The sequence below is a fragment of the Pteropus medius genome, unplaced genomic scaffold, assembly GCF_902729225.1.
Source record: "Pteropus medius unplaced genomic scaffold, Ma_sr-lr_union100, whole genome shotgun sequence".
Classification (NCBI taxonomy): domain Eukaryota; kingdom Metazoa; phylum Chordata; class Mammalia; order Chiroptera; family Pteropodidae; genus Pteropus; species Pteropus medius.
In genome coordinates this window covers 1042623-1060520 of record NW_024351545.1, presented here as the reverse complement: position 1 = coordinate 1060520, position 17898 = coordinate 1042623, and the positions used below count along the sequence as shown (strand labels likewise).

The 17898-nt window shown below is 35.5% G+C and overlaps 1 protein-coding gene and 2 pseudogenes across 2 annotated transcripts in view; 2 read left to right on the top strand and 1 right to left on the bottom strand.

The window, feature by feature from the left end:
- DDX10 (DEAD-box helicase 10) overlaps positions 1–17898 on the top strand; it is a 229063-nt gene that overhangs the window by 12708 nt on the left and 198457 nt on the right. For both annotated transcript variants that reach the window (XM_039843503.1, XM_039843502.1), the window contains exons 5-9: positions 768–888; positions 1485–1674; positions 10529–10655; positions 14251–14413; positions 17149–17233. In XM_039843503.1, the coding sequence (XP_039699437.1) occupies positions 768–888; positions 1485–1674; positions 10529–10655; positions 14251–14413; positions 17149–17233 (686 nt within the window). The remainder of the gene's footprint in view (positions 1–767; positions 889–1484; positions 1675–10528; positions 10656–14250; positions 14414–17148; positions 17234–17898) is intronic.
- On the bottom strand, positions 8489–9124 carry LOC120586949 (glutathione S-transferase P-like; annotated as a pseudogene).
- On the top strand, positions 9768–9886 carry LOC120586961 (uncharacterized; annotated as a pseudogene).

The window sequence follows — 17898 nt, the reverse complement described above, 5'->3', positions numbered from 1 at the left end:
TGCCATTTCAGTATGTGGACTAGTGCCTTTTAATACAGAGTCTAAGAGGTTGAATTTCAGAACATTGCTGAGTCAGCAGCAGAAGAAAGGAAGATAGAAGATAGTTTTGAGGAATGTTTATTTTAGGTCATGGTAAAACCTGCTGCTCAGCTTCAGTACCTTTTAGCATACCTGGAATGTTTGTGTCTGCTAGACTTTCTACAATGCGAGGTTAAATACTTGAATTTTTGAATTTATATGCAAATATACGTAAAAAAAGAAAGAATAACATAAACCTTCACATACCCATGTACCTGTCACCCAGCTTTAACAATGAACATTCTGTAGTTAATGTTTCAAGGAGAGAAATAGGTAAGCTCTTTCTTTTTGTAGTCCACAAAGTATAGTGAGTGGTGTCAGAGGGCCTGTTCAGTCAGTGCCCCTGGATCCTGACCTTAGAATGGGAATAATCTGGTTTTTAAGTTAGTTCTAGTAGTCCTAAGAAGAAATCAAGAGTTGGAGCATTCATATAATATTTTTCTTGGCCTCAAAATCCTGCATTTGATTAAGAATCTATAGAAACTCTGAGCTCTTTAGTCTTCACTGAAGACATTTATTTGGCCCAGAAATTTGGATGTGCTACAGAAATAGAAGGGAGAGGGTTACATTTATTTCTAGAGTATCTACATTGCTTTGCTGAAATGCCACATGCAGATGGCTTTTATAGTTTTATTACACAGGCTGCTTGGTGATGCATCTGTGTAATCAAAAGAAACAACTGTTTTTAGGATCTGAAACACGAAGCTGAGAGGATCAACAACATAAATATACTCGTTTGTACACCGGGGCGACTTCTGCAACACATGGATGAAACAATATGTTTTCATGCCACCAATCTCCAAATGTTAGGTGAGTCTAATGAATATTTAATGAAAAGTATCTCAACTTAGAGAGCCCTCATAAATTTTAATGATAAAATGTTTTATCGAATAAATATGATTAAAAACATTCTGAGACATAACTTGATTTTTTTGGCATGTGGATTCTAAACCCAGAGAGTACAGTTAGACTTTTTAAAATCAAAATAGTCAGAAGAATATGTCTTGTTGTATATGAAATTAGATATTTCAGTATTTGATACTGTTAAGAGTATTTTTTTAATCTTAAGGTGCATCTGCTATCGATGGTGTTACCTAATATGTATTTTTTAAATCAACTCTTTATTTTAGGATAATTCTAGATTTATAGAAAAGTTGCAGTGATTGTACAGAGTTCCTCTATATCCCTCCCTCTAGTTTCCCCTAGTATAACTACTTAAATAATTGTGGCACCTCTGTCAAAACTAAAAGATGTACATTATATAAATTCCATACTTTATTTGGATTTCACCAGTTTTTCCATTAATGTTCTTTTTCTGTTCTAGGATCCAGTCCAGGATATCATATTGCATTTAACCTAATGTATATTTTAAATATTGTAATTCAACTAGTGTTTTCCCTTTTTAGTTCTTGATGAGGCAGATAGAATCTTGGATATGGGCTTTGCTGATACCATGAATGCTATTATTGAAAATCTTCCCAAGAAACGTCAGACTTTGCTTTTCTCAGCTACACAAACCAAATCTGTAAAAGATCTTGCACGCTTGAGTTTGAAAAACCCTGAATATGTCTGGGTTCATGAAAAAGCAAAATACAGGTATGCACTATTTGAAACAATATTTGATTGAACAAGAAATTGGTGTTCTCTCTTTTCAGTTAAGAATTTGATATTCAAATTCAACTACTGTTATGGGACACAAAACATTTTATGTGTTATTAGATATGCAAAGCATAGTAAATGTATTAGTAAAAATTATTAAATTCTAGATGCATGTGAGAACATTCATGTAATATTTCTCGAAATGTGTCTGGGGAACAAATATTTTTTCTTAAGATGTTAACAAGTATTTATTCACTAATTATTCCTCATAAAATAGTGGCGGGCTGGGGTAGAGAGATGCATTCCTAGGTAGGTAAATAGCAAATGCTGAGTTAGCGTAAAACAATGTTCTTCAAGACTTTTCAGAACCTTTAATATTTTTGTAGACATTGTGATTATCCAAAGCATTGGAAATTAATATAGCTTCCTGCATTTACCAAAATTATTCGTGTACAGAATCATTCTTTTTAGCTATGTTATATAGGAGTAATGTGCTATGGAACATATTTTATCAAGTGCATTAATATTTAGCAAAATACCTTCTGTTTAAAATGTTCCAGCAACTGTTGTTTTATCTTGGTTTCACTAAAAACTGGAGAGTAAGGTATGCTTGTTCATGTGACAATGAAGTTTAAGTGTGTGTGTGTGTGTATGATATGTATAAATGGGTTAAAGGATATTTGTTTTAAAGTGTATTTTGATATGATAGCTGGAATTGTATGTATGTATGTTTGGTTTGAATCATTATAGACTCTGGATATATTTGACTTTTAGAAATGTTTTCCAGTGAATATGAGTTGAATGTGTTGAAAATCTCAATACGAATTCATCGCTACTATTATTTCTATCTCAATTGTCCTTTCTTGCTGTGAAATGTCAATCTAAAAAGAAAGTTGGGAAAATGAATTAGGTCATCCTCTTGGAAAGTCTTTAAATGTAGGGAGTATGGGCAATCAGTCCCATCTTGGCCTTGACCTAGCTAATGGATATCTAACTGAGACTTAAAAAAAGCCTAAGAGGCCAGACTCTGCTTCCAGCTAATCTAATAGATCAACTTTGGAGATTCCAAGTACTGGTAGCTTTGGTTAGGAAGAACTCTGGAATGGAATAGCAAGAGATACTTGAGGTATAATTTCCTCCTTGACTTACTTCTGAGTAGACATTGGTTTTTATACAGTTGTGTTGACATAGCTATGGGAAATTCTTGGTATAGTTAATTTGATACTCCAAAGACTGTCCAGGTCTTTTGATTTTCTTCTTTGTTCTTTTTGCTGTTTGCTTACTGCTTATTTTCAAAACTCATTAGCGTCTTTACCAGACACTAATTTATCAATCATTAGATGGTCTCTAAAACCTTTAGTAATTTATATAGGTTAATTGTACATATTAACCCTATACTCAATTTCGGTAGATAATGGTTGGTTATCTGTAGTTCATAGTTAGAAAAAATTGAATCCAAAGAACTGTTTATTTCATAAATGATTTTCAAAATGCTGTTTCATCATTTGTATAAAATGTGGCTTTCAGAAAACATTTTAGAAGGCAGATCTTTAGTGACATAATTTACAAAACTGCAGGTTATACAATAATGACTGCAGTACTCTGTAATCTCATATCTACCAGAAGCTGTATAAAAAGTCAATGCTGTTGTGAATTTTGTCTAATGTCATTATTGAATTTTCCCCTTTAGCAACTTAGCAATGGTTAATATACCATGAGAAATTATAGTCAGGAATATAGTCGAGAAAATTTTAAGGCATTATAGAGTATCTGCTCTCAAATTGGAAAGGACCGGAAAAATAAGTTAAAATTTAGATCTTTCCGAAGCTGTGTATCAGAATATACTAAGAATGTGTACCAGTGTGTTTTCTTTATACATGTATTGCTATATTTAGTGAAATGGTGCTTCTGTATATTTATTATAAGAGAAAATAGTTTTCTTTGGGCCACAGCGATTTGGCGTTTTACAGTAAATATAAATTGAATTCTGTGGTAAATCATGAAACATTTTAAATTTAAGGTAGATTTTTCTGAGCTTTGTTATTGGGCGCATACAAATTTAATATTTTTTTTCCTGTTAATTTAAATCACTAATCATTACGAAATGTGCCTCTTTATCTTAATAGTTTTTGCCTTAAAAGTCTAGTTTGATAGTAGTCTACCTATAGCAATTTTCTTTTGATTAGTGTTTGCTTGGTCAATCTTTTCTTTTTACTTTTTACATTGTATATGCCTTTATTTTAGTTTTGTCTTTGTAAACAGCATATTCTATTTTTATTTAATCTGGTATAATAATTGCTTTTTAACCGGAATTTGTTTACATTTAACCTATCCTATTATTTGTTCATTTACTCCTTTCCACTGTGCTTTCATTGTGAAGTTTTTTAATTTCACACATTTTTGGCCCCATAAAGCCTTATTATTAGAAGCAGCAGTACTTATTTAAACCTACTCAAATACTTTTTTTTTGTCTGGTATTTTTTTTTCTTGTATTGTGCTCAAAGAATTTCTTTATAGTTCAGTTTTGCTAGTGAAAAATTCTGTTTTGACTTCTGAAAATATTTTATTTTCATTTTGAAGGATATCTTGGCAGGCTTTTTTCTCTTTCACTTCAGAGATATCTTTCTGTTTTACCCTAACTTCTATTTTTGTTAAAGACAGCTGACAGTTCTTTGTTCCTTTTGAAGGTAATGTGTGGTTTTTAATATTTTCTTATCTTTGGTTCTTAGCAAAACCATGAAAGATGTCTTTTTATGGCAGGAGATGTGTTAAGGACTTTGATCTGGGCTAGCTGGCTTCTAGACTCTGGGGCTATTCTATTTCTGTTTTGCCCTTAGTCCCGGAGTATAGCCCTCACTCAGGGGGCATAGTTCTTTTGGGGGCCTCAACTGAAAGACGGGTATTTACCAGAGCCCTTCACCTAGGCAGGCTCTGAATTTAGTGGCACTGTGAGACTGTCATGATTTCTGCTAAACTCTGAGCTTAGCAGTTCCTTTTTCTTTACTCATTTTTGTCTTGTGCGTTCAGGGTTTAAGAGTTGACATACTCTTCATAGGGAAATTGTGTGAAGAATTTCAGATTCAGATTTTTCACTGTTCCTTCTCTAGGATCTTAAAGTGACATGTTTGGACCTAAGGCTGCTACTTTATCTCTCATCTATCAGACAAATTAGCAGGTGCTTTGAGGGAATAGTGGAGATTAATATGGAGCTTGCATCAAGGCATTTCCATTTTCTCCTTCAGGACCTCAAGTCCTAGCTGCCTTGGTGACTCTCTGATGCCCTCAGTATTTTTTTTTTTTTTTTAAATTTATATTTAATCCAGTTTTAGTGGTCAGTGATGGTTATTGTTTAGATCCTTATTTCATTAGGATTTGCAAAATTGTGATATTCTGATTCTGTTATTTCTTAACTGGGATACTTTTATATCAAAAAACTTTCCCATACCAACAGTTACTTTGTTATGAGGTACAGTTCTTACAAGAATGTCAGGATGTCAGAATACATGCTTCATTCTCTTTATTTCACAGTTTTTAGTCTGAAGAGATACTTCCCTAACATTTTCCAAAGTTGAGCAGTTCTTTTTTTTTTTTAAATTAAAACGAAATCAGACTTATTGACATTTATGATATTTACTGTTATTAACTCATACATTTAAACATACTATCTTTTGTCTTTCAGTAGAAATTATTCCTGTATTTTTTGTCTTTATTGAAATATAATAGACTAGTTGCCTGCATTTACACTGTACAATTCAATGAGTTTTTTTCACTTATAGTTGGCATGTAGCACACCAGCCTCAGCTGTACAGCATATTGATCAGAAATCCACACAACTCGCAAAGCACTCACCCTACCAAATCTAGCACCCCTCCTTCCCTCCACATATTCATTCCAGCATTATTAACCATCTTTCCCATGCTATCTTCTACATCCCCATGTCTACTCTGCAAACATCCACCTGCACCTCTCAGTCCCTTTGCTCTTTTTCCCTGCAACGCCCCTTCCATCTAGTGTCCCTCAAAATATTCTCTGTATCTATGAGTTTATTTCTGCTTTTGTTATTGTTGTTGTTGATTTTGTTCTTTAGATTCCACATGTACGTGAAATTATGCGACATTTGTCTTTATCTGACCCATTTCATTCAATGTAATACCCTCTTGGTCCATCAAGGCAATATCTTTTTCCATCCCCTTCCTTTTAGTCTGTGCGTGTCCTTTAATCTGAAGTGAGTCTCTTGTAGGTAGCATATGTAGGGGTCTTGTTTTCTTATCCATTCAGCCACTCTATCTTTTGGTTGGAACACTTCATTCTTTTCCATTTGAGGTACTTGTTGAGAAGAACATAGTTATTGCCATTCTTTATTCTTGTTTTTGATACATGTTTCTTCTTCTTAGAGAAGTCCCTCCAACATTTCCTGTAATACTGGCTTGGTGGTGATAAATTCCTTTAGCTCATTTTTGTCTGAGAAGCTCTTTATCTGTCCTTCAACTCTAAATGATAGCTTTGCTGGATAAAGTATTCTTGATTATAGATCCTGGGTTTCATCCCGTCGAATATTTTGTGCCAAGCCCTTCTGTTGTGCATAGTTTCTGTTGAGAAATCAGCTGTCAGTCTTATGGGTGCTCTTTTGTAGGTAACTATCTGCTTATCTCTTGCTGCTTTTAAAATTCCATTGGCCTTTTAAGTATGATGTGTGTTGGTGTTGACCTCTTTAGATTCCTGGTTTTTGAGATTCTCTGAGCATCCTGGGGTTTCATATCTATTTCCTTCGCTAGGTTAAGAAAGTTTTCCATCATTATTTCTTCAAATAGCTGTTCAACGCCTTGTTTTCCCTCAGGTCCCCTGATGACACGGGTATTTTTACCTTTAATAGTGTCTAATAGGCTCCTTAAATTGTTATTATAGTCTTGGCTTCTTTTTTCTTGCCATTCTGATTGAGTGTCCTTGGCTTTCCCACCTCTATATAGGTCATTTGATTCTCTTCTTTATTCACTTTGTTTATTCCATTTAATATACTTCTCATCTCAGATAATGTGTTTTTCATTTCTGACTGATTCTCTTTTATAATTTCCATTTTTATCTCTTTGTTGAAGTTGTCACAGAATTCTTCTACCCTTCCCCTAAGTTCATTGAGCATCTTTATAACTAGTGTTTTGAATTCCGCATCTGTTAGATATCTTGACTCCATTATTTCTGTATTTCTGTTCTGTTCTCTCATGTGGTTTCTGCTTCTTTGTCTTCCCATTTTGGCTGCCTTTCTGTGTCTGTTTCTGTGTACTAAGCAAAGCTCCTAAGTCTCCCGGTCTTATTAGTGTGAATTTGTGAAGTAGGTGTCCAGTGGCACAGTCTTGAGAGGGGTTCAGTGACAGGCCAAATTTAGTCCAAGCCTGTGCCCTTCAGGGCCTCCTGTTAAAATTCAGCAAGCAATCGACAGATTGCTGTGCTTATAGTTGCCTCTAATGGCCACACCAGAAACCAAGGCCAACTGCTGCCAATGTGAGTCTAGGCATTGCTCAGCAACGAGCTCAGCAACAACGAGCACCTGACTCTTTGAGAATATACCTGGATGTGGCTAGGGTGTGGCTGTGAGTTGGGGGGAGGTGGAGTTTCAGGGAATTCTCTGGGCGGAGCAACCTCTGTTATCCAGTTTGATGACATCTTTGCTACGGCAATGTTGAGTCTGTGCACTGGGAGCGGGTAGTGCTCAACAGAGGAACAGTAATATCACTGGCAGTCCCAGGAAGAGAGCCTCACCATGACCCTAACTCCGACAACTCAGTGTCGCACTATAAGTCCCTATGCAGCTGAATCAGCACTAGTGCTCAGAGTGAGGTCTGTCACCGTGGAAGTCCTCTCAGAGACTCGGCCCCCTTAAGAGGTGTCTGCAGCTGCTGTTGCTGCTGCAGCAGCCTCCATCCCATTCAGCCATTTGGGCCCGGGCAGCCTTACATCCTCGCCCAACACTACCTTCTGCCATTGCAGGGTGATTTCTTAGATTTCTCCCTAGTTGTGTAGCTTGTTCATCTAGCTCCCAAGAGATTTTCCCTTGCTGTTTGCTCCTTGTTTCTGTCACAACTTTGATTTGGTTGCCAGAGGGATGAACAGAGCCTCTGTCATCTACACTATTTCCCACCTCCCATCTATTACTGTATTTTTAATACTCAAATTGTCTTGTATCCTTCCAAACTTGGTTAGTAGGAAGTTCTTCAATTTGTTACCTGGATCTTTTAGACACATCCCAGTAGTCTTTGGCTTCCTTGCTTTCTGGTATTCAAGGTTCACCGTATGTTTCCATCCCATATAAAATTCTTTGGGCAGGATATTGTGTTTAGGGATCATTGTTTAGTTGCTAATGGGATGGTCATTGTGTTCAGGCTTTTCATTGGGCAGATTTTTTTTTTTTTAAAAACAGATGATGAGTTCATGCTATTATTTACAAATCAAATCAAATTTAAAGTTACAGACTCTTTGATTTATATATATGTATTTTTTTCTTATGCCAGACATCTTCATTTCTTATGTCTTTTATTTATTTTTTCCACTTATCAGTTAGTCTGTCTAAAATTTCGGGATAACATTGCTACCAAAATGATTACTTATGAAAATTTAAGATTCTTTTATATTTCTTTTTTTTTCCTTAGATAGCCCAGTAAGAATGTAACAATCCAAATTCCTTTGAAGTTCCTCTGTCATTAAGCTATCAACTTGGTATAGCTTTATATCTTTAGGCTTGTTTCTTTTATTTCTTGGAAATTTTATTGGGAGGGGGAGGCAGGCACCCCCTGCCTCGTGCTGAGGGTGCCATAATACCTCATTGTTTCCTGCTGTCATTAATGGGCAGGTTCACATGTTCAGGGAAGGCCAGGAAGGCCTTGAGCTTGGGCCGGGTGCTGAAGTGTGCCACGTAGGCTGACAGCAGGGGGCAGGAGTCCAGACAGCTGGAGGCCAGGACCTGGTGATTTAGCAGCAAGTCCAACAGGTTATTGTCCACAGAGAAGATCTGGTTGCCCCTGATGAAGGCCTGGCCCCCTGGTTCTGGGATCTCAGGGTCTCAAAAAGCTTCAAGTGCCTGGGCAGCTCCTTCCCATAGTCCTCCTTGCTCACCTCATAATTGGTCTAGAAGAGGGTGATATATTTGCTGCGGAGGTTAGTTCTCCATGCCATCATTCATAACATCCATCAAGGCCGTCTCCCGCTGGTACTTCGCATACACCCCGAGGGAATGGCCCAGGTGGCACAGGATGGCACTGGACTGGTACAGGGTGAAGTCTCTGTCTTGGAACTTGGGGAGCTGCTTGTACAGACAGGAGACCTTGAGTGAGCCCTGCAGCCAGGTCTCCTTGGTCACCACCTCCTCTGTCTAGCTCTGGCCTTGGTCAACCAGCAGCACGCACATGGCTTCATAGTGCCTTCGAACAGGGAAGTGGACGAATGTATAGGACAGCATGGTTGTAGGGTAGACCTAGGCTCATTTGTTTTTTAAACTGAATTTTTAAAATTAATTCTGTTCTGTATATTCCCCTATGGGTAACCAATTTTTAGTTTTTGGTTTGTCTGCCTCTTTTTAAAAATATAAGCAGACACACAGGGGTGCCTGCGTGCATGAATGTGTGTGTATAGTATTTGTACAGTCCAACCCTGATAATTGGTACCAAATTCTATATACTATTCTGCTGCTTGCTTTCATTTAGTATATTCTAGAGATCACTCTATAGCAATATGTGGATAGATTCTTCATTCCTTTTTCACATGCATGATACTTAATTGTGTGGATATACAGTAGCTCATTCTACAAGTTCCCTACTGATAAACATGTGGGTTGATTTACATTGTTTTGCTTTATAAATAATGTCATATCTTTTTGTATGTTTATCAGCATTTTTTGGGACATAATCCAAAATGTAGGTTTATTAAAGAGTGAATGAATGTATGTGTACGTCTCTCCAACGTTTTATTATAAGAAATTTCAAACATGTAGCACAATTGAAAGACTTCCGTAGTGAACCTTGTACCAGCTATCTAGATGCTACCTAATGGCAGTAGCATCCATTTTACTATCCATTTATCCAGTCCTTCTAATTATACATCAAGTATACGGCCATGCCACCCTGAACAAGCCCAATCCTGTCTGATCTCAGAAGCTAAGCAGGGTCAGGCCTGGTTAGTACTTGGATGGGAGACCACCTAGGAAGACTAGGTGCTGTAGGCATAAAAAATAAAAAATAAGAGATTGTAAGCTGACAAGGTCCTTGCAATCTGTGAGGTCAACCAAAGGCTGCCTTGCCTAAAAAAAAAAAAAAAATTATACATCAACCCATCTTATTTTTGGTGCACTTCAAAGTAAATTGCAGACACCTGCACACTTCTGCTAGCTATTTCAGTGCACATGTCACTAACTAGAATTTAGTATGTATAGAGATTTTGTACCTCGATGTAATTTTTACATACAATGACATGAACAAATTAAGAGTATGCTTGCTGAGTTTTGATAAATCTGTATATTTCTGTAACCCAAGCCCCTATTAATATGTGGAAGATTCTCATCAACTCATCTAGTTCCCTCATGCCCCTTCAGTTGATCCTTGACCATATCTTTTTAGAGGCAACTGCTGTTTGTGTCTTTTTGATATATAATCTATAAGGGATTTTGATTGTATTTTAGTCATGTGTTGAATTTATTTCCTAAGGGACAGTAGAGAAGTTCTCCTGTATGTGTATGTGTAGGGGGTTGGGGAGGGGGTGAGAAAAATTTGAGAGGCAACTATTAACATTTGTGTTTTTCTTTTTCTGGTCTGGATTCAAAGTTTCTAACATGGCATATTTTTAACATTTTTCTTCCTATTTTCATAAGTACCCCAGCCACTTTGGAACAGAATTACATAGTTTGTGAGCTGCAGCAAAAAATAAGTGTGCTATATTCCTTTTTGAGAAGCCATCTGAAGAAGAAAAGTATTGTATTTTTCTCCAGTTGTAAAGAGGTACTGAAGGTTTATTTTTCTTAAGTTATTCCTGTTGGATCATCTCTTTTAAAATATCAAATTTCAGACAAATAACAATTTCTTTTCTATTCTAGTAGATACAATGTTAGAGGTGAGGGATCCATAGGTAGAGAACTTGTGCTTTTGTTTTAAAGGAATCTGTGGATGAAACTATAAGCTCCATTAAGGAAGAAACTGTTTTTACTTCAGTATTGTAAGCACTGAGCACAATGCTTGGAACATAATAGCCCTAAAGTACTGGTAGAATAAACAATGGAATGACTAGGCTAACTAGAGGTTTTTATAATCTCTCACCTACCCTCCATGAATTCTGAACTGAATATGCCATTTGTTTTCATGCCTCCATATCTTTGTTCATGCTGATCTTTACAATTCCTTTCCTGCATTCCTTCACCTCAATTTTGGGGAAACATTTACTGTCTTTTAAGACTAATGGTACACTTGGAAGTCCTTTTCTGACACTCCCAATTCCCGTGTTATAACCCTATCCTGTAATCTTTATATCTTTATTTAGTTAATAAACATTTATACAATCCTAGCCTTTTGCTACAAGTAAGGGATTCAGTGATGTATGAGAAAACTGGGTCCCTTCTTTTAAAGAAGAGGGACCATGGCTGATTTTTGTCCCTTTTTCACATTCCCTGATGTCATAAGTTGGCATATAGTAGGTTGACTCTAGATTTATAGCTTTTGGAATAGTTTAACATTATAAATTTGCGAGTGAGATTATGGAGATCAGTAGTGGTCTGTCTTTTGTTGGGGGAAAATACAGAACCCTGTCATTTTACCATGTGAAGAATGACTTCACATTTTTATTTCAGGACCTATTTTAGATTTTTAGAACTTTACATCTAAAGAAGGAGAATAAGTTTAAGAGTTTATGTTTAAAATTTCCACTGCATAACACTCTGCTTTCCCTCTTGTCACAGTGAACAAATTGTCCTTGCTTGTGTCTACAATCAACCCTTCTGTGTACGTTCCAGATCTTGCCCTCTCTCCTGCACAAGCCCTTCGTTACTGCAGATATCTTCTCTGTTTTCTTGTCTCTCTATCATTCTTGAATATTGCCCATGTTATAATAAAAAGCAAATCTCTTGTCCCTTTCTAGTCACTGCCTCTTTTTTCTGTTCTTCTTCACAGCAAACTCTTTTAATGATTTATCTCTATTAGTTGTATCACTGCCTCATCTCTTTCCACAGCCCTCCACTGTATCAGCCCTTATTAAGAGATACAGCTTGCCAGAGTCAGTGGTCAGTCATTAGTTCTTATTTGATCTCTCAGAAGCATATTAATACAGCTGATCATTCCCTCCTTCTTGAAACACTTCTTTAGACTCTGTGACTCCACACTCACTCACTTGTTTATTCCCTTGTCTTCTGACTGTTCTCATAACCTTCCTTGATAGTTCTTCTTTGCCGGGCCACTACAATTTGGAGTGCCTCAAACTTCTGTACTCTGCCCTTTTTCCATATATATACTCTTTTTAGGTAACCTTTTCAGTTTTATGGCTTTAAATGCCATCTGTATTCTGGCAACTGCTAAATCCATGTTTCAAGTCCTGACCTCTTTTCTGAGCCCCAGACTTGTGTATCTATTTGATTACTAGTATTCCAATTGAGTTTCTAGAGGGCATCTCAACTTTAACAAAGGAAAAACAATTTAAGATTTTCTCTCCCTTAAATCTGCTCCCTCAAGCAATTCCTCATCTCAATAAATGACTGAATTCTTAATTGTTGTTTGTCTTCATCCCATATTCAGCCTATTGATAACTCTCATTAGCGCTACTACTTCTCAGTATCCCTCATGCTACAGTTTACTCTGAACCATGCTTAACTATCTCTTACTCCTGGTTGGTCTCTCCATTCTTTTACTTTCTTTTCTCTAGTTATTCCATATTACAGTGAGAATGATTTTTTTGGAAAGTGGAAACTGGAATATGTCACTGCCTTGCTGCAAACCCTCCAATGACTTTTTCTGTTAAATTTAGAATTAAACTTGTTACTTAAAACCTACATGGCATTATTCTACGTATGTCTTCCACCTCAGCCAATTTTTTCAAGAGCAGTAATTCAAGGTCAGTTTTGATTCAAGAGATACAGATTGCAGAAAATTTTCATGGACTCAATTTATACTTCAATTTCCATGATATTATTTTCTGAGATTGGTTTATCTAAGAGGCCATCTGTGGTCCTGTAGGTTCTCCTTTCCCATGTCCCCTTTGTGCAGTAGCCCTTTGGAAAATCTTTACGAAAGAAAGGCACAGGTCCACCTATCTTTAATCTTATTGATGCATTGTTTCAGGATCAGATAAGCTTTCTGGCACCAGTGTGGCTGTTCAGAAAGTCGATGCCTTTAATAACAGGGTAACAAGTCATTGCAATTCAGGTGGTTTCCCATTCTTTACTTTCAACAAAATTTGAAAAGAGACTTAATGAAGTATTAGCTGATAGATGATTACAAATAATTTTATGATTTTGAAATATTTTATAGGCATTCAAAGAATTAAGGTTCCTTCTAGCCCATTTCCTATATTTTTTTGTGAAGAAATTTTCTTAATACCTATGTTAGAAGAAATAGGAATAAAAAGATATCGTACTCCGCCTCAGTCTAGCAATCAGTAGTAGTCATTTATAGATAGATAAACTAAAGAGAAATAAAACTAAAGTAACTATTGGCTCCATTTAGTCCTGCATATTAAGAGATGTAGTAACATCCACTGTTATATAACTTCCAACATTTTAAAACAATAAAATTATTTATGTTGAACAGTTTTTTAAAATCAAATTTTAGCATTTCTTGTTTGGGTCAGTTCTATACTGATAACAGTTGTGATAATAGTTCAGCCTGAGAAGAAAAATTTTAACAACTTTATAGTCCAGGAAAGTTTAAAAAGTTAAAAGTGATAGAGTTTTGTTGTAGAAAACCATGAATTTTGATAAAGTAATCAAAAACTTTAAAGCATGAAACTATGAAGATAAAATTCTGTGGTGTCAGAAAATAAGAGTTCAGGGAGAAAAAGAAATGATAGAAAATTTCTTACTGTTAAAGAGGAGTTTCCTCACATTTTAAATATTTTAGAAAGACCTAATTTTTTTAGAGCAATTTTAGATTCACAGCAAAACCGAGGAGCCCTCTGCCACATAGTGCATAACCTCCTCATTATTTTGATATATTTTAAAAATATTTGGTAGCGGGTATCAAATTGCTCTGCTATTTAGATCTATTGGATACATTTATAAGATGTTACAAGGATTTATTTTAAAATATCAGTATTTACAATATATCAGAAATTACATTCTTTGTAACCAATTAAATTTGGAAAAGCGTTGGATGTTCACTTAAAAATGTAAGGGGAGCATTTTTTTTTTTCCAGAATTAATTTAGGAAATAATGTGAGCAAAAATGCTTGAACACCATAATTGTAGACTATATTTTCCTTTCTCTGCTCTGTATATCTTTAATTGGCAAAACTGTGACACTTGTGTTTCTTAACACATTTTTGCTCTTCATCTTGTAAGCTCACTTTGCTGCCGCTATCCTGAAGTACTAAACTCACTTTTCTGTTAATGCCTAGGTCCAGTATCTGTACCGAGTATTCTGCCGACTACGTCCTGGTATTTCTATCCTTGCCCTGCATGGTCGACAGCAGCAGATGAGAAGAATGGAAGTCTATAATGAATTTGTCCGTAAGAGAGCTGCAGTACTCTTTGCTACTGATATTGCAGCCAGGGGTCTGGGTAAGAAAACTTAGACAATATTCTGTGATCATGGGAAATATAATTTGCTTATGAGAGAAGCAAGTAAATTGATAGCTGAGATGATCAACATTAAAGATACATCTGTGAAAATTTTTGTAATATTTTCATCTTTTGTGCTCTTCCTGTTTCATAATAATTACATCATAGTATACTGAGGGGCCTACAAAATCAAAGGAGGATTAAAGATTTAAAGATACCAAAAAAAGTCCCATTTCTTTGAAAATTCGAAACTTGATAAATATTAGCTTATTTAACAAGAAAAATGAGTGAAATCCATCTTTTCACCAGTTTAGTTATATTTTAAAATTATATTTAATGTATTTAATCTTTCAAAAAGCCACCGTGATAACATTATACATTATATATATAATATGTATACATTATATAATAACTGCTGGCTTTGTTGGGGTTGAATGAGGAATAGAAGTAATAGAAAAACTAAAGAATAAATGAGATGAGAATAAATTTGAATTCTTCACTTTATTTTACAATGCTAATTATTGTACATTCTAAACATATACACATAAAAAATGACTCTAACGTACTCTAATATACTACCCAGCTTCAGCAACCATCTTTTTCATGATTACTCCTTTCCTCCTGTCTCCTTGTCCCTCTTGGAGTATTTTAAAGCATATCTCAAGATATCATATCAGGTCATTCCCATGAAACTGGAGGCAGTAGCCAAGTATGCATGTTGTTAAAACTCTCTAGGCTATCTTGTTATAGTATGACTTTTGGTAAAATCAGCATTTTGTATTTACATTGTTTTAACTATGTACTTGTTTGCCGAGGGAAATAGTGTGCTAAGATTGTCTCGCTTCTTGCACTTTCTTTTGTGTTTTTGAGTTAATTAAAATTTGCCTAATTTCGTGTTTCCCAGTTCTAATTTTTCTCAAATGTTCCAGCAGATGTTACAGTTCAAACAGTTTGTTCTTTTTTCCCTTGAGACCTCTTCTGGGAGTCTTCTGTCTCCAGCTCTAGTCTAGACAGTTTGCTCCATAAGCCTGATGCACATTTGTCCTAGGACTTCTCTTTCCAGATCTCCCTTTCTTTCCAGATTATCTTCCCTTCCTTTCCCCTCCTCTTCCTCTTTCCCTCCTCCTTCCCTTCCTCTTCCTTCCCTTCCTTCCTTTCCTTCCTTCCATCCTTTCCTCTTTCTTTCATCTCACTCTTTAATAACTTCCTAAGAAAGGATGTATGGGAAGTAAATTTTTTTGAGTCATTGCATATCTATATTCTATTCTCAAATTACAGTTGGGATGGGCATAGAATTCTAGGTTGAAAGAATTTTACCTTACAGTTTTTGCAGATATCTTGGAATACTGTTTATACTCAAGACTATTTTGATATTATGGTGGTTATTAGACTCACAATTAGGTTGTGTTATTTAATATGTCAGTAAATAGGCATATATATTCTATGTCAAATTTAATAAAAATGTTTATTTCATATATTTCATTATAATTATCTTTTGTAGTCCTATATGTTTTACTTCACGCATTTAAAAATATTTTGAGAAAAGGTTCATAGGCTTCAGCTATGGCACAAAAATGTCAAGAACCTCTAGTTTGGTTCATTTTAAAAAGGTTTCTTTTAATGTATTCATAAGCAACATATAGTATTTTCTTGGGTGTTTAAAAGTTTACATACATATTATACATACTAGTCTATGACCTGCTTTTGAAGTCCATGTTGATGTGTAAAGATGTATTTTGTAGAGTATGTTTTATTTGGAATTTATCCATTCCTAGAATAATGGACATTTAAGCTTCAGGTTTTTTATTCCAAAAATGTGCAGTGAATATTCTGAAGCTCTGTTTTTATGTAAATGTCCAAGAATTTCTTTAGACTACACTAGTATCTTTTTAATCTTTATTCTTTATTTTTTCTCAATTATTTTATTTTTTTAATCAATAATACTTGGCATATGGATAAAAATGGGTTATGAGACAAAGCAGTCCCTACTCTTCCCCTCCTTACTCTCCAGAAGCAAGTACTTAAACTTGCTATTTCTTCTTTTGGTATTTACTTTCATATTTCTAAGTAATAATCTTATACTGCCATTTCTTAATATCAAGTTTAGTAATTATCCACAGATTTTCTTTTGTTACCTCTCTAACTAAGCTACTATTCCCATTTTTTAAAAGTTTTCAGCCCCTTTCTCTATCATAGAATGTGATCTGAAATCCTCACAGCAAAATTCATAGATGACTAAAGGTAGTTCTCCTAAGTAGTTGAGAGCAAGGTTTCTGGAAATGGAGAGACTTCTGTAGCCAGAAATTTATATAGGAAATTGGGAGAGGGACTTAATTAATTCAAATGAGTATGAGAATAGCAGAGAAAGTAAACCTTCATTTAAATTTAGAAACCAGTTTTATAGTTCATTAGGAGCCTATGAGAGGTGGTTCTTTTAGGTTATTAAATATCTTGGTATTTCATTATTTTTCTGACACAAAGCAACTGGTTTGTCTCTGCTGTGTCAGATACTAAATAATCTTCACATTTAAACACGATCATTAATTTTAGTTCACTTTGTCAAAGAATGTTTATCTCTTGGTTTATGCAATTAATTTTATTTTTGATGGTGTTCACAGATTATATCTATCTGTTTGATGTGACAGAAAGGCCTGGCAAGCAATATTGTAAAATAATAGTGCAGCAGGGCAGATTTTTTGAAACTGATTTTTTAACTTGACATTCCTTCTGTACAGATTTCCCGGCTGTGAATTGGGTTCTTCAGTTTGATTGTCCAGAGGATGCCAACACATACATTCACAGAGCGGGTAGAACTGCCAGGTAGGTATGGGGGCCTATTTCTTTGCTTTTGGTGCTATCTAAAAAAAACATGCTTCCTGAACTGCAGACAAAGAATGGAGGAATTCAGGTAAATGAGTATTTTGGTTTCGCATTTTTGTGGTGTAGGTTGGTAGCAGTTGATCAGTGGTTGTAAGTCACGATGGCTGAGACTTGATGATTACTGCTGAGAAAAATCCATAGAAATCTTATTTTAGTTCTAACTTTCTACCCTTACTAAGTTTTTTTTTTATCAGAACTGCTCACTAAACATCATCTCACTGAATTCTAATGATTCCTCAGTGAGGTATAGTCCCTATTTTCAGATGAGGAAACTGAGTCTTTGAACAGTTAAACAATTTAGTTAAGATCCATGGAGCCACGATTTGAATCTAGGCAGTCTGACAACTCTAGTCTAGATCTGTACTCTTACCTTCTGTGGTCTGGGCTCTAAGAGGCAAGGTTGTTTTGCATCATAGATTTCTCTCTTGCCTTTTTTTCCCTGATATGGAAATCTTAGGCATTGCTGGGGACTACTCCCAAAGACTTCCTGTTTTTTTTTTTAGTATGTCCTCACTGTCCCCCCGATAAAAACATCTTTCCCCAATATATGCTAATAAACTATCTGGAAAAGAATATAGCAAAGTCATAATCATTTGGGAATAAAT